The 15,911-nt window shown below is 32.1% G+C and overlaps 3 protein-coding genes across 6 annotated transcripts; 1 reads left to right on the forward strand and 2 right to left on the reverse strand.

Annotated features, from left to right (window-relative positions):
* Positions 1 to 1,897: 1,897 nt before the first annotated feature.
* Positions 1,898 to 6,287, forward strand: LOC100780589 (golgin subfamily B member 1). 4 transcript variants are annotated; one of them, XM_003536738.5, is made up of 6 exons: positions 1,898 to 2,181; positions 2,739 to 2,934; positions 3,028 to 3,142; positions 3,243 to 5,265; positions 5,409 to 5,615; positions 5,787 to 6,287. In XM_003536738.5, exons 2-6 carry the CDS (start codon positions 2,796 to 2,798, stop codon positions 6,108 to 6,110), a joined length of 2,808 nt encoding a protein of 935 aa, XP_003536786.1. In that variant the 5' UTR covers positions 1,898 to 2,181; positions 2,739 to 2,795; the 3' UTR covers positions 6,111 to 6,287. The 4 variants fall into 4 exon arrangements, with proteins under 4 accessions (XP_003536786.1, XP_006589767.1, XP_006589766.1 ...); XM_006589704.4 differs by having other exon boundaries at positions 1,900 to 2,181; positions 2,739 to 3,142; XM_006589705.4 differs by lacking the exon at positions 1,898 to 2,181 and adding an exon at positions 2,188 to 2,611 and having other exon boundaries at positions 2,739 to 3,142.
* Positions 6,288 to 8,180: 1,893 nt separating this feature from the next.
* On the reverse strand, positions 8,181 to 11,165 carry LOC100781131 (nitrilase homolog 1-like). Its single transcript, NM_001255258.2, is given in 9 exon segments — positions 8,181 to 8,446; positions 8,732 to 8,814; positions 9,459 to 9,561; positions 9,845 to 9,937; positions 10,020 to 10,132; positions 10,339 to 10,397; positions 10,577 to 10,705; positions 10,804 to 10,940; positions 11,025 to 11,165. Coding segments are annotated over 9 exon segments (852 nt in total). The 5' UTR covers positions 11,118 to 11,165; the 3' UTR covers positions 8,181 to 8,404.
* Positions 11,166 to 12,942: 1,777 nt separating this feature from the next.
* On the reverse strand, positions 12,943 to 14,839 carry LOC102665734 (uncharacterized). The gene is made up of 2 exons (XM_006589707.4): positions 14,140 to 14,839; positions 12,943 to 13,765 (listed from the first exon to the last, which is right to left on the reverse strand). Exons 1-2 carry the CDS (start codon positions 14,229 to 14,231, stop codon positions 13,081 to 13,083), a joined length of 777 nt encoding a protein of 258 aa, XP_006589770.1. The 5' UTR covers positions 14,232 to 14,839; the 3' UTR covers positions 12,943 to 13,080.
* Positions 14,840 to 15,911: the final 1,072 nt, after the last annotated feature.

Consider the following 15,911-nt stretch of genomic DNA (forward strand, 5'->3'; position numbering starts at 1 on the left):
TGTTATCTTGATAATAATTAGACTGAAAAATCATTCGTCTGGCAGCTGGTGCATAATGTCCACAATCATTACTAAACAAACATAGATGTGGCTGTCGCCTTTGTTTCCGCAAATTTTATTTTCATTTGGTTAATTTTCCTTTCTGAAAGTTATCCGTATGATTTTTTTTAATTTTATAAATGTGATATTAGTAATTTTTTTTAGAAATATTTTTTTAAAAAAATTTAAACAAACGAACCCAATAATAGATCCCACGAAGATAAAATAAAATAATTCATAATTGATTTTCATAGTTAAATAAAGACTTCATTATATTTTTAGTCCTTTAAAGTTGTTATCTTTTTAATTTTTTTTATTTTCTCAAAATTTATGAAATATTTTTTTTTATTCCTCCTAACTGATATTTGACAATTTGAATGTAAATTTTGTGATGATTCTTTACCGCAAAAGAAACTAAAAAGAGTTTAAGAGAATGTTATGAATTTTTAGTAACTAAAAAAAATGTAAATTTTAATTTGAGAAACTAAAAAAGATAATTCTAAATTTAAAGGATTAAAACATATTATAATACTTATTTATAAATCAATAATTTTAAGAAATAACCACTTTAGTTTTTGGATCTAATTAGAATACAATTTACATTACAATTTTATTATGTATTGTTATATAATTGGAAATTATTTTTTTTTTTATAATAATTACTATGAAATATATATTTACGGTAATTTTAAAAGAGTTAACGGTATAAAAATCTTTACATTAATAGTGTATAAAAAATTAACTTAAAAAAACTTACTACATTAAATACCCATTAAACTATTATTAACAAAAAAGTTGTACTGATATTACATAGCCATTACATTCTTATTAAAAACTCTAATTAATTTTAAAAAAAATCATTATCAGGTCCATTTATTTCAAAGAAATGTTATTCTCAATATTATAACATTAGAATATCATTCTCGCATGTTTTTTTAAAATATGTTTGATTACATTTTAGTATTTTTGGGAATATTTTTAAAATAATATAAATAAAAAATAAAGTCACATGTGTATCATTCATGAAACAATATATAAAGTCACATGTGTATCTTTCTCACATGTTTGTTTAATAATACCCAATAATACTTTAAAAAATTGTATCATTCATGAAAATATATATTATTGTTTTCATATTTAGAAGAATCCATCAAGATTCTATGAAACAAACATCTTCTTATTATTTTCTCAAAACCAATTACATCAAGAGTTAAAAGGCACATGATTATACACTGAGATACTTAAAAGATTATGAGAGTTTTGTTAATCAATATTCTTAAGATATTGATTAAAAAATTAAAAAAATAATAATAATCGTGTAAATTTTGTGAAACCGTAAAAAATATCATAAATAACATAATTTTCTGCCTCTTAATAAAAATATTTATACTTAAAATTTCTTAACCAATTTCCTCATAATACTAGTTAGTATTTGTCAAAAAATTATTTACTAACAAGATTCTGATATCCATTATGAAAATCAAATCCACATCCTTATAGAATATGAATATATTCCTTATTACTAATTGATCCAACTTTTACTAGCTTTAATTAAATATTAAATTTAGAATTAGAAGTAAAATAATTTGTAATAACCTACATGTTAGGGTGGCAGGATAGTTTTAATTTGGTTATGGTTGTAATGCAGAGGATAGTTTTAATAATGATATTGATACGTGGGGCCCAGTTGAAACGTAGTGGTAACAAAACAAAAGAACGCCCCGCTCCTGCGACTCGATCATATTCCGCGCGGCACCACGCTTTTGAATTTAATTGGATGACCCTTTTACCCTTTCCGTATTCATAATATTCATTAGCACAGTGTGCCCTTGCTGCTTTGCTTTTTGGCCGATTCTTCGTTTTGGACTAATCATTCATTTGAATTCCATTTTTTGAAAGCATAATTGATTTTCGGTTACTATTTGCAGTCAAAGCCCCTTCGCTTCCTCTTTAATTATTCATTTATTGTTTTATTTTTTAAACTTGTGCATTTCCGATTTGGCTTGTGAGTCATTCTCTCTCACATTTTCTTTTTGTTCCGTTTGTTTGAAAAAGGACAATTAGAATCCCAAAAGCTGAACTTTCTTTTTCTTCCCTTCACTCACGCCTCAAGAAAGCGTAAACCTGTCCCCTCCATTTCAGGTTCACACATAGGGTTATGTAATTTTAGTTTTGTACATCATTCTTTTGCTTCCCCTTTTTTCTGTTCATAAATTATAAGAAACTTGGATGATTTTATGGTCTAGGTCTGCCACAATTCGTTTTCTTTCTCATGGTTGTAATTGTTTGGCTGGTGCTGATGGAATTAATCAATAACCAGAGCATGTTTATCATCATCCAAGAAACAGAGTTTTAGATGTAACGGATAAGGACGGGGGTGGGGGATAATGTGGTCTTTTTGTTCACTTCATGAGCTTGGTTATTGTTGGTTGGATGGATTCTTTCCAATATATTAAATTAATGCCTGCTCTCTGTGTTTTGATATTCTTTCTTTAATTCTTATTTTTTAAAAGTGAACGCTGTTAATCGATGCTTCTCGTTGGTCTCACGTGTGTTTCTGCTACTCCTTATTGTGATCTTCTTTCTCCCTTCTGTTTTTATTTTCTTTTTCCAATTGATGGTGGGTTTGCAACACTGGTTTGTATAATCTTGTTTTGCCTGTTTTCATGTTTTGCTTTTCTGCATTTGGTTGTCATCAGCCTTGGCCCTTGAATTCTCCAAAAAAGCTGACTCATTTTATGAGCTTGTGGTAACGCATGAAGAAATTCTTCTTTTTCAAATCTTCTGCATCTAGCAGTGGAAGTAACAACGATGCAGCTCCGCCAAAATCAACAAATAAGCAAACGGCCTGGGATAGTTTTTCAGACATTGGAGTGAATAATAATCGGGCTTACGGTAAAACTGAGGATTACTTCCAGAGCCCCAAGGGCTTCTTCTCAAAATCTCGAAAGCATGTTTCTGATACCCAGAGTTCTTCTGCTGGTCCAGATCTTAGAAGGAGCAGGTCATTGTCATCATCTGCCTACCAGTTCAGAGATCCAACCAGGTCTCCTTCAAGTAGCATTGTCAGTGATCCATATCAACAAGTTGGGCATTCATCTCGGTGAGTCCATTGACTGAACTGAAATTCATTCCACGTGGTATAATTTAGTTATGTTTTACACATATTTATTTTGGTTGAACTTTCTGCGTGTAAATATCAGTTCTCAGGCTCCCAACTATGAGAAACCAAAGCGAGACAAGCCAGCACAAGTTGCAGTGTCTTCTGTCCAAAATTCACACAGATACGAGAGACCTGGGTCTTCTAGTTCTTCAAGATCTCATCATGAGTCATCAGGGAACTCTTCTTCCACTTGTTCCAGCAACATTTCTAGTAAGATTGTGGATCGTTACATTGATGGAGAGCAGCATCCAGAGGAAAGTAGACCCAAGAACAATTCACAAAGAAGTAATAGTAGACATGGGAATTATGGTGTGAAGCGTCCTCCAAAAGTACAGCTTACAGCACCTAATTCACCAACTCATGGAGTCAAAGATAAACCAAGGACTCATTCATTTAGAGAAGCTAAAGCTACCCGCCTTCGTTTCTCATCCCGAGATTGGACAGAAAATGGGTTTGGACCAGAGTCTCCGAGGAGTCTTGCGAAGAATGTGATTGAGAGACTTTCTCAGTCTTGTGATCTCCCGAAGCCATGTTCAAAGAATGTTAACATCGATAATCCAATCACCATTGAAGATATCTATTCTAGATCTGTGAATGGACACTATGACTCTGATTTTGATGATGCTCAGGCAAAAAATGATTTGTCGGATGAACCCTATAGAATGGCAAATGGCTATCATGGCATGGATGTCAATTTTGAGGGTTTAAGCTGTGATGAACCTGAAGAGGATGCGGATGCAGAACTAATTAGAAGATCAAAGGAGGCTGAGGAGAGGGTTATTCTTCTCTCAAAGAAACTGGAACGAGATAGCTTTTTTCCTGATGATGGTTATGATGTGTCAGCACTGATTCGGACAATCAGACATCTACTAGAGGAAAAAATAAGCTTGGCTCTGGAAGTTTCAACCCATCTAAGGTCTCAAATTGCCGACAGAGTCTCTGCCAGGGATGAACTTAGCCGTGTAAAGACAGAACTGGAGTTTCGGACTCAGAGACTAGAAAAAGAAAAGAATGAGATGCAGTCAGCATTGGAGAAGGAATTGGACAGGAGGTCAAGTGACTGGTCATTTAAGCTTGAGAAGTACCAGTTAGAAGAGCAAAGGCTTCGTGAACGAGTCAGAGAGCTTGCAGAGCAGAATGTATCACTTCAAAGGGAAGTCTCCTCTTTTAGTGAGAGGGAAATGGAAAGCAAAAGTGTGATGGCATATACTGATCAACAACTCAAGGGATTGACTGATAAGACAGAGATAATGAAAAAGGAGATTTTGGATTTGCAGCAAAATCTCTTGGAACTACAAGAGAAATATAAGATAGCAGAAGAAAATAGGGACTGTTTCCTTAGAAATTTTGAAGAGAAGGAGGAGGAGTGCAAGGAGTTACACAAGTCCCTAACCAGATTATTAAGAACTTGCAGTGAGCAAGAGAAGTCAATAGCCGGATTACAAGATGGGTTTAGCGAGGAGCTTCATAAGAACCATCCCATGGAGAGTGTTGACAAGCACATTGCAAACCATCACATGGAGAATGTTGACAAGCACATTGCAAAAATGCGAATGGAGCAAATGAGATTAACGGGTGTAGAACTAGCCTTGAGAAAGGAGTTAGAGTCTTGCAGGTTTCAGGCAGATTCTCTTCGCCATGAGAATATAATACTCTTGAACCGGTTGAAAGGTGATGGAAAAGAAAGTGTTGCTGCTACTTATAGACTAGATAAAGAACTATGGGCCCGCATCTACTGCCTTCAGAATCAAGGACTAACAATGCTAAATGAAAGCACATACTTGTGTTCAAAGTTACTGGAATTTGTTAAACGAAAAGGAAGCCACCTTCGTCAAAATGTTCAGCTGGATCGAGAAGTGATTGGAAATGGTTTAGATGGGCAATTTATTGTTGAATCTGAAACTAAAATTCAGGGACTCAAAAGTGGCACTGAGGGTTTAACAAGGAGTTTGCAGTTGATGTCTTCTTTGTTGAAAGATAAGTCAAATCCATTGACTTCTAAATTTCAATCAGAGATTATAGACGCTGGTAAATTAGCTACACTGAATGATCAATCATCCGAGGTGAGTTTCTTCAATGGTAGTTTTAGGGGAGCACATATTGTAAATCCTCTATTCTACTATTATCTATTTGTTTATTTATTTTAAACCTGTTTTTCATAATTTGTTTATTGAAATTCATATGGATCATGTTGTTACTTGTATAGGATATTTTAAGAACTGAACTTAAAGCAGAATGTTTGGTGACAAGTTTATTAAGAGAGAAGCTGTACTCTAAAGAGCTCCAAGTTGAGCAGATGGAAGCTGAACTTGCTACAGCAGTAAGAGGAAACGACATACTTAGATCTGAGGTGCAAAATGCGTTAGATAACCTTTCAAGTGTAACCCACAAGTTGAAGGACCATGAACTTCAGGTCAGTAAAGTTTCCATAGTATTGAAATTTATTTATTGAATTCATCTAATGGATGTTTATACATGGTGGTACTATGCTGTTATTGGCTGTCTTGTGGTAAGTAGCTTGGTAGTTTTTTCAATTGCTATTACTTAAGCCTCTTGACCAATCCCCTGGAAAAAATATTTTCAGATGTTGAAGAAAGATGAGAGTAGAAACTGCCTTCAAAATGATCTGCAAGAGTCTAACAGGGAATTGACAATCATGAGGGGAAAACTGCCCAAAGTGACAGAGGAGAGAGATTATATGTGGGAGCAAGTGAAGCAATATAGCGAGCAGAATATGCTGTTGAATGCAGAGGTCAATGTATTGAAGAAGAAGATAGAGACACTTGAAGAAAACAACCTCGAGAAGGAAGGTCAAATATCCATATTGCAAGACTCCCTTGCCAAAAGATCCTATGATGATCTCCTTGGGAGTCCTGCGCATGATTTTTTCAGTACAAAATTGCTTTAATAGCTTGTTTTCTTGTAGGCCTATTTCATTGTTCATAGTTTACCTACATCTGTGAATGAGTTTTCTTTTTAATTGTTGCTCTTCTTTTATAATCTATTTCACTGCGTTTTTCTTTACATATGTGAAGTGTAAGATCGGACAAACAAGTTAAAGAATACAAAGTTGCATTTTCCCCCATTGCTCGAGGAATCAATGTTCTTGTCTTTATGGCAAAAGAAATAATGATACTACTGATGGTGCACATATGAAAATAGATTGTTTAGCCGGTCAACAAGTGTCCCTGTGGAATTGTGAAATAGCAGTCCCAGCAGCAGTAAACTAACCACAGTAACCAGCGTTGAAACTTGAAAGTTCAAGCTAATCGGCATAAGGAAATCGGTTAATTGACCCATTTGGGTCCCTTTTAATTGGGCCTTTTTTAAAAGTTTTTACCGACATTAGTCTGTTAACTGATTTTTACCGTAGATGGGGTCAAATCAAAAGTTTGATCAAGTGACATGACATATGAGTGTCATACAATACAAAGTTACAATTAATTATTAATTAGTTTTTGTTTTGTAAGAATGCTAGTATTGATTCAAGCTCAAGGCCTCTTTCTTCTTCAACTCTCAAATTCTCATTTTTAATCATTAAATCAATTTTATAATTCTTAATTGATGATTACTACTTTAGTTGTTGAACTAAAGTTGGTGCAACTTTGTTGTCCAATGTGATATGTTATCACATGACTTCTTTTTTTTATGAATTTTCAAATTTGTGATTTTTTTAAAGTTTATAAAAATATGAATACATAGAAAACTTGCAAGTTAAGAAAAAATTAATATACATTTAAAAAAAAATGTATGCTGACAAAATATAAATATTATATCAAAATACACGTATTCAAATTATTAAAAAAATCGCATAAAACTTTTGAAAATATACATAATAAAATGATAAAATTTCATATATTAAATATACATCTAATTATAGAAACATATAATTTGTTAACATATAAAAATTAAAATAGCAAATTGTAATTTTACACTACATGAGGTAACAATTGTCTGGATGCACAGAAAAAGAGATTGAAATAGCAATCACGAATTGCAATCTCACATTATATGATATTTATGTGATATATTACGTGATCAAACTTTTAATTTGACACGATCAACGATCAAAGCAAACTCATACTAATAAATTATTATTTAATAAAATTTTGTTATTTGCATCTTAGGACTTTAGGTAATAAAATTAAGAACTAATAATAATTGATAAAAAAATTAGATAATATCAATAATATTTTAATAACAACAACTTTTTATTGACATAAAAGAATAATCATTATGAATCATATCCATCTAAACAATTTTTTAAAATAAATTATTATATCCATCTTTATAAAAAAAGGAATAAAAGTTATCAATTTTTCAAGCAAACTTAAAACAATTTTCAGATAATTTATAGGTATACAGTTACATTAAATAATATGAATCCTTTATACTTAAGAAGGAATGTATCCTTTAAACTTGCAATTTCTACCAAAAGATACTTTATAGGTCAATAATATGAATTATACTATATTTGATAAACGAAGAAAAAAAAATCATGTATTCTCTTATTTCCAGTTGACTTCCCTTTTCCTCAAGGGAAAAGAAGGAAAACAATTAAATTTCTTGTGCAATTTTCCCTTCATTCTTTGCTTCTTCATTTTGAACTAACTACTTATTCTTTTTCTCACATAACTCGTACATCAACAACCAAAAAGGCTTAGTGAAGTATTGTAGAGTGTCAACTGTTGAGGCATCAACTCTCAAGGTTATTATGCCTAAGTCCCATTGAGTAGTATGAGGCGGAGCACTAAGTGGCTTGGTTCTCCCCCCATTGCTTGGGTGCTTATCAATTTAGGATTCTAAAAGCAAACCACTTGTTAAGTTAATTTTTGCTCCTTTTATTTTTTATTAACCTATAATTTGACAAATTTCCAAGCGTAAAAAATTTAGTATAGAATAATTCCCTTCATCAAGATTAAACACCGATAGGCTATGCACAAAAAGGAAACTAGGATGCAATGAATCTAACCTCAACTTGTAGAAAATAATACTTGATTCTGTGGAACTTGCAGCACACAGAACATGGAGCATGCACACATGAGTACAAGATAAGACAGTTCTTATTGCCATGAAGACTGAAATTCATAATTATAGATACCATCCTAAAGGGAATCTAATATGGAAGTCTCATTTTTCTTTTGGTACAAAGAAATCCCATATTTAAATAAGCTACCGCTTCTTGACTGGTCCAATTAAGACCTATAGAGATGCAGCTTTCCAGAAGCCAATTGGTTTCCTTTGCTGAAACCAAAGAAACAAATGTATGAGTAAGGAAATAGCACTTACAAAAGCCGTACTGCTCCAATAATAACAAGAGAAGTGTTAACCACATTTTTCCAATGCATTGTTTATTATGATGTGAATTTCACTTAGGTGTCACTAAGAAGACAGATTTTTTTAGCGAGACTTATGTGAAATTTATGCAATAATAAAAAGTGTTGAATAATGCATTGTTAGCATTGCTTGATTCATATCTCTGATTGAATGTATAAGTGCCAAGGCTATAGATAGAGGTTACAAACTTACCTTAGCAATTGGCATTTTCTCCCTAACTGAATCAACAAATGATAAATCAATATCAGCTACTACAATGCCTGTAGACAAACGATCTGAAAAAGACAAATAAAACCAACCATGGAATTCAGTAAATTGTGGTTTTAATCAAAAGAAAAATAGCAATATAAAAACTACAGCAAACAATACATTGTCTGAACCAAAAAGAATAGATTAATTTGTATGGTGGTATAAAACAGAAATTTTAATGCATAACAAACTCATAACAGCTAAAACTTCCAAGAAGGACAATGAAAGCACCACAAAAAAAATCTTCTACCAAAGAAAATTCAAGAAAAAATATGTCTTCTCCTATAACACTAACTTGGTGACTCCCTTGGGTAAATAATTTGAAACCACAGCTCATACATCCATTCATATTTTGTGGGCATGAAAGAAAACTATTTTGACTGTCATACATACGATCAAATCCATAAATTCCAAATACTATAATTTAGGAAACTACAGAAATTCCCATTTGCCCCCTGCTTTTCTCACATGTTTGCAATGAGTTATAAATGATAAGTTTCTCTGAGAACAGTTGGGCATAAATCCTTTAAGTAGTGAAGGGTCTCTAAACTTAACTACAAAATCAATAAGAAAGAAGAAAACTAGGAAGAAATTGAATGAATTAAGGTTAATGAACTTCCAATTTCAATGAATTAATTCAATGAACATGAGGAAGTATCAAGTTTCTTACCTGGTAATCGACCTACAATTGTCCCCCATGGATCGATAATTAATGTGTCACCGTAGCTTTCTCTTTTATCATTATGTTTGCCAGCTTGCGCAGCAGCAATGACCTGATAATTATCTTAGTAACTTGTTGAAACTTGAAACACATTTCCTAGGATAGTTATCTTAGTAACTTGTTCTAATAATTTCAAACACATTAAAACAAAAAACAAAGCCATAATTCTAGAAACTATAACTAATTAGCATGAATACACCAGAAGACATACTTTTGAAGGATATTAATATGTTGAATCCAATGATTATACTTTAAGCACATTCAGCCGGGGATGGTGGAAGCATGGGAGAAGAAGGGGGAGGGCAGTATTATTAGATGCAAAAATGAATTCTTACATAGCATTGAGTCTCAATTGCACGGGCACGAAGAAGAATCTCCCAGTGTGCTTCACCTGTTACTGTTGTGAATGCTGCAGGCACCAGTAGTACCTGGATGTTGTAAAACATAAGAAAATTTAGATTGTAGACAAACAACCGATTTAAGCAGGAAAGTAATATTTCCACTTATTACCTGTGCTTCATGTTGGAAACGCAGCAATTGGTACATCTCTGGAAATCTCAAATCATAGCAAACACTGAGGCCCAAACGCCCAACAGGACTGTCTACTGCAACAATATCCTTGCCTGAAAACATCACCAAAACAGAAGAATTTCACATGAAAACACCATCCTTCATGGTTCATATCATATCCAAGTGTGCTTATCTTCTCTTTCAAACACTCCTCCTCCCCTTTTCCCTCAGATTTTCTAGAAAGGAAGTTACACTGAGGACTAAAGCAAGACTAAAGGTTCATCTAGTCTTAACACTACATAGAGAGTAAATATCCAACCTGATTCTGTAAAACTACTTTCTTTGTATACCCTTCCACCCGGAACATCTACATCAAACCTTGAAATAATATAAAATGAATAAAATATCAATTGTTTATACATCCATAATAACACAACAAACAAACAAAAAAGCAGTAAAATCTCAATTCAGGAGGACCATACCAAAAGGATTTGATAAACAATCATTTACTACAATATTAATAATTGTTAGGATTATAAGTTAGTGATCTTACTTACAGGTGTATCTTACTATAAGAGCTTATAATTTTTCCGGTGTCATCTACGATAACATGAGTATTAGACAAGCGTTGAGGATCGGATCCTTTTTCTTGGAAGCCTCCAAGTGACAACCAAATGCTGGATTCTCTGCAGTAGTGCAATAGAGCATGTAAAAATGCAAAATAAATATTGTTTATGCGAGAGGAGAGAACAAAATCAGAAGAAAATGATGAAATGATTAGAACCTGGCCAAAGAGCAGTAGTGGCTCATAATTGGTCCATCCAATGGTTCAGCAACACGAACACTGTCGCCATCCTTAGTACCCACGTAAGAAAAGGCCTCCGGAAAGCAAAGCAATTTGGCTCCAGCTGATGCTGCTTCCTTTGATAAACAGTACAAAACAGAATACTAGAAGAGAAGAACATAAGACATACCCAGAAAAGAAAAGATTGAAAAGAAGAATACTTTGATGAGACGAGAGCAAGTGGCCAAATTGGCAGCGAGGTCGCTGATGGATGTCATCTGAGCGGCGGCAACTCGGACGGAGTTGGAAGCCATGGTCGCTGAAACTGATGATTTGGGAATTCCAGAGGCGAATGCGAATCCACCAATAAAATTCACACCCACTGACACACAAAACATCACATTACATCAACCAACCATCATGTGTTGACTCAGGATTTCAGACAAATTTTATAGGGATGGAAAATGTATTGATAATTGTTTTTTTTTTTTTACAAATTTATAATTACTTTTTGTTAAGATGTAATTTGTGAATTATACTTATTTCACTCTTTTTTTTTAATATATAATTCTTTAGGACTATTCACAAAAAAATAAATACGACCGAAAGTAGATCTAATTAAATGTTGCAAAAAATTTAATTAGTTACAAAAAAAAAACTATTTGTTAAATCTGTACAGTCTCTTTTTTTTAGCATAATACATATAGACATACAAAAATTATAGTTAATAATTTATACATGAAATAAAATATTTTAAAATTTAATTTTAATTTTAAATTTAAAGTCATTCACAAATTCATCCGAAAGTCACTTAATTTATATTTTTTTTAGAAAATAACAAGTGTTTTTTTTTCATTTTAAAATTAAGTTAATTGTATATTTAGATTTATAATTTTAAATATTTTTTATTTTATAAATTTGAATTGTCTATTTAATGTTAAATATAACCAACTCTTATATATTACATGTTTGAATTCTCACTCTTTGACGAAAACACTTTTATTATATTATTAATTGTACTTAATTAATTTTCTTTTTATGCATGTTGATAGTTTTTTCTCTGATTAATTTTAAATTCTGTATACTATTTTTATGTCAAATTTTAATTTTTTGTGTTCTTACATTAATTTTTTTATAATTTATTCTATTCTTCTTAAATATATATATTTATTTATCTATTTAGAATATTTATGCATATTTTATAGTTTAAATATATTTTTAAAATTTTACTCAATTTAAAAATATCCATAGAACAAAATACTCAACATACTTATTATTTGTCAATTGCATGGTGGTGAAAAATTTGAACAGTTTAGATGCAATTCTAGATTCAAATTTCACTAACGCTATAAGGCAGAAAATTTGTCAATTATATATATTCTCACTTCAGACTATCCCAATTAGCTACCATATTTTTAGTTGAATTTTCTAGTCCAATCAAACTTTTTATGAGCTGTGGGCCAAATGGGATATAATATGACACAACCCCCCATCCCTTTTTTAAACACTTCTTATTTTTTAATTACAATAATTATATAATGTTTAGGATCATTGTGCAAATTAAACTACTCAGACTCTACCATTAGACCATTGTGGGTATAATTATATATGTACATATATAAAATAATTATTTTTTAAACACATAATATTCGTGTGACTAATGATAACAATATTATACTTTTAAATAAATATAAGTATTTAATAAGTAAAACATTCACAATCCACATTTTAATAAAATCCATAAAAAACATATCAGCTCAATATAATAAAAAAAAATTAGAAACTTATTACAGAAAAACACAAGAGGTCATCATATGAAAAAAAAAATATTGAATCTCATGGCAAAAAGTACTTTGTACACCATGTCACATCTAACATAAGATCTCATAATATAAAGCATTAGATTTACCAGCTTTCGTTACATCTCCAATTTTTAATATGATGCCATATTTCCACTTCTAGGTTTGTTTCTAATTCAATGCTGTTGTAAATATGTTCGCAGGTGCACATATTTTCCCACAGATATAAATAGATTAATATATAATTAATCAAGAGAGAATTTGGAGTTGAGTAGCAAGGTAAGAATTTTCTCTCCTAAATTAAGCATAATATGAATATTGATGGCTGGAATAGAAGCATGCAAGGACACACACAGCAGGGAGATATATGTATATACGTATATACGTATATCCATCCTTTATGCTTCTATCTGAAAGTTTAAGAAAAAAATTATAGAATGAAAAATAACAAGATAGAATAAAATTGAACGGAATCATTTTATGTTCTGAAATTCCTATTTACACTACATCCATTGAGCTTGAACTTAAGAAGGAATGGCCCATTTGGTGCCATATGAACATTATTAGGCATACCACGATCTTCACTTCCATCCTCACCGGCTAGCTCAGACTTGGAAATATTTTCATAAGCCACAGTTTGCTGACATCCTTCAATCACAGTTGCATCATAATAAAACTTGTTCATCCTATGGATCTCCTCTAAAGTACTGTGCCGCGCTTCGGCTAAAATATCCACAATGGAGCGTTTCTTGCATCTCCCTCTACGCCTTCTGCGTTTATCTTTCACTGCCTTCGATGGTGGCAATAGTACTACTGGATTGCTCTTATGAACATTACTTGAACTTGAAATGCCGCACTTGTGCTGCTGATTTCCCTCTTCATGTGATGAAGGTTGGTTGGTGACTTTGTAGTCACAGTACTCATTTTTAATATTTTGTGGCACTTCTTCAGCTTTGCAAAAATCTGGTTCTTTATCATCATTAACATTTCGAAAATGCATCAAGAAGTTGGAACAACCTTGGAGTGATTCAGCAGGTGAAGTTTGGCGTCCAAATGGTGGCAACACCTCCTTGAGACCTTGGTTAAGACTCAGTTGCAAGTGCTTCTCGTGAAATGGCCAGCTTTGAAGGATATTTGTGTGACGAGAAGCAAGAACACACTGTCTGCAACATGACTTGTAATCTATCACTAATCAAAATAAATAACTCAAGTTTTAAGTTATAAGGTTGACTTGGTGGTTGAAGAAAAAAGGAGGGAGAAAGACATGGTGAGTTCAAATTCCTTCCACTAATAAATAAGAAAAAGAGTTGTTGAACAGAGAATATAACTATAAGCTTAAGTTGTGTAGGAAAGATTATAAATAACCTGCAATCAACATGTGCTTCACACCTTACAAGCTAAAGATATTACAATTCAATGGATGAATCTAAAAAATAGAACATGCAATAATGTCATAATATTAAAGAAAATAAATATATAAAACCTCATTCATAAATTGAAATGCATATTATGGCAACTTTTTCAAGCACATTAATACCTTATTGAGAAGGGTTTAACATCAGCTCCAGAAATTGTTTGTTGTAGCAGAGATTGCGAAACGGAAGATAGGTTTTGCTGCTGAGACATCATTCAACACGAAGATTGCAACTTTGAAAGTGTATCTCAAACTAATCTCTCTAAAAACATAAAACCCCGCAACCCCAGTTTTTGCCAATAACCACAGTAACGCTAAACATAAGATGCAGAAAAGAAAACTCCATAAAATCACCACGTGCAATACCCTAGGATATAGAAAAACAAAATCAGAGATTCACAACCACAAAATCTGCATGTGGGTACGCAAAAGATGCTCAATTTATCAGCAGAAAAAAGAAGAAAAGGGAGCAAAAGATGAAACTCTTGGTGAGTTTTGAACGAAACAAACCGCAGAGTCAGCTAAACCTCGAAGCTTCAGAGGAAGAGAAAAGGGTCATAGAAGTGGCGAGGGAGATACGGGTAGGGTTTGGGTTGCGACGAAATGGGTATGGCGAAACGAGAAACACGATTTCTGTGTTTGAAAAGAAAGAGAAGTTGAAGAAAGAGAAAGTAAGCGAAGCATGAGTGAGGAAGACTTAGAGGAACTGACTGAGAAGAAACGAGGTTTGTAGAATGGTCTCTTGGTAGTGTTGTGTTGGTTTTTTTATTTTTATAGATCTCTTTCGTTTGGGTCGGTTTTGTTTTTGTTGACTTCATTTAACTATTGCTAACGTCTAATGGTGTAATTAAGGGAGGGTTATTTTCGTTAATTTTAATTGTGTTTGCCCCTGATCGATGCTATTCATACATTGGAATATTTTGATCTTTATGTTTGATGAGGAAGTTAAAAATTCACAAATTTATCTTTTAGGATAATTCATAAAAAAATCTTAAAATCTACAACATTGATTATAAATCATTAGATAAAATACTTAAATATGTAGTTAAATTTTTATCTAAGTGTTCTTTAACATTTGTTGTAAAATTTTTGTGTCTATTCATCAGAATTTTTTCTCCATCAGAATTTCTTTATTTTTTAATGAATCTTTCATGGAGAAGAGAAATTATGTATATGATTTTTTCTCTATCAGAATTTCTTTATTTCTCACTGAATCTTTTAAGGAGAAGAGAAACTATGTATGACAACTCGATATATTAATAACTATAATTTTTTTATAACGTATTAATCTAATATGATTCTCACCTCATAATCTAACTCTGACATCTGTTCATTTAAATTGGTATCATTTTATTTAATTATCTAATAAACTCATTTAATTTTTTACTACATAAAATAAAATATGTTAATAATAAATAATTAATATAATTATCTTATAATATTAGTCCATATTAATTATTTAAATAACAAATTCCAACAAAGTTTTGGTATCATGCGGAAGCCTCTTTAATAACTCCAAAACAGGGTGTCCTCGTAAACTTGCTTGTCCTAAACTAAAATTGCACTCATCACATCTATTCTTATGCCACAGATTCAACTAAAATTGGGATATAGATGGCTTAGGGAAAGATATATATTATATGTAAGTTGGTTAAAGTAATTTATCTTGGTCTGTGTAAATTTTACAATCCATCTATATAGAGCTGTTTTGGTGTTTTTGGTATATTAATTAGTTAATATATAATAATATATAACTCAGGGCCAAAGCTAATTTCAAGGTAGTGCAACTGTGCAAATACTTTGCTTAATATGCAAAGATACATGGCAAGTGCTAGAGAGTATCTGTAAGCGAACACAACCAGGAGAAAGTACAATCAAATCAACAAGAGTCTCAG

The sequence above is a fragment of the Glycine max genome, chromosome 10 (assembly GCF_000004515.6).
Source record: "Glycine max cultivar Williams 82 chromosome 10, Glycine_max_v4.0, whole genome shotgun sequence".
Taxonomy (NCBI): Eukaryota; Viridiplantae; Streptophyta; class Magnoliopsida; order Fabales; family Fabaceae; genus Glycine; species Glycine max.

Excerpts from the sequence above, each read along its gene's own strand:
- LOC100780589 (XM_006589703.4), top strand. The coding sequence starts at position 2,796 with ATGAAGAAATTCTTCTTTTTCAAATCTTCTGCATCTAGCAGTGGAAGT. Across the intron at positions 5,266-5,408 it reads TGAATGATCAATCATCCGAG|GATATTTTAAGAACTGAACT; the intron begins GTGAGTTTCTTC and ends TTACTTGTATAG. Across the intron at positions 5,616-5,786 it reads TGAAGGACCATGAACTTCAG|ATGTTGAAGAAAGATGAGAG; the intron begins GTCAGTAAAGTT and ends AAATATTTTCAG.
- LOC102665734 (XM_006589707.4), bottom strand. The coding sequence starts at position 14,231 with ATGATGTCTCAGCAGCAAAACCTATCTTCCGTTTCGCAATCTCTGCTA. Across the intron at positions 13,766-14,139 it reads GTTAAACCCTTCTCAATAAG|ACAGTGTGTTCTTGCTTCTC; the intron begins GTATTAATGTGC and ends GTCATGTTGCAG.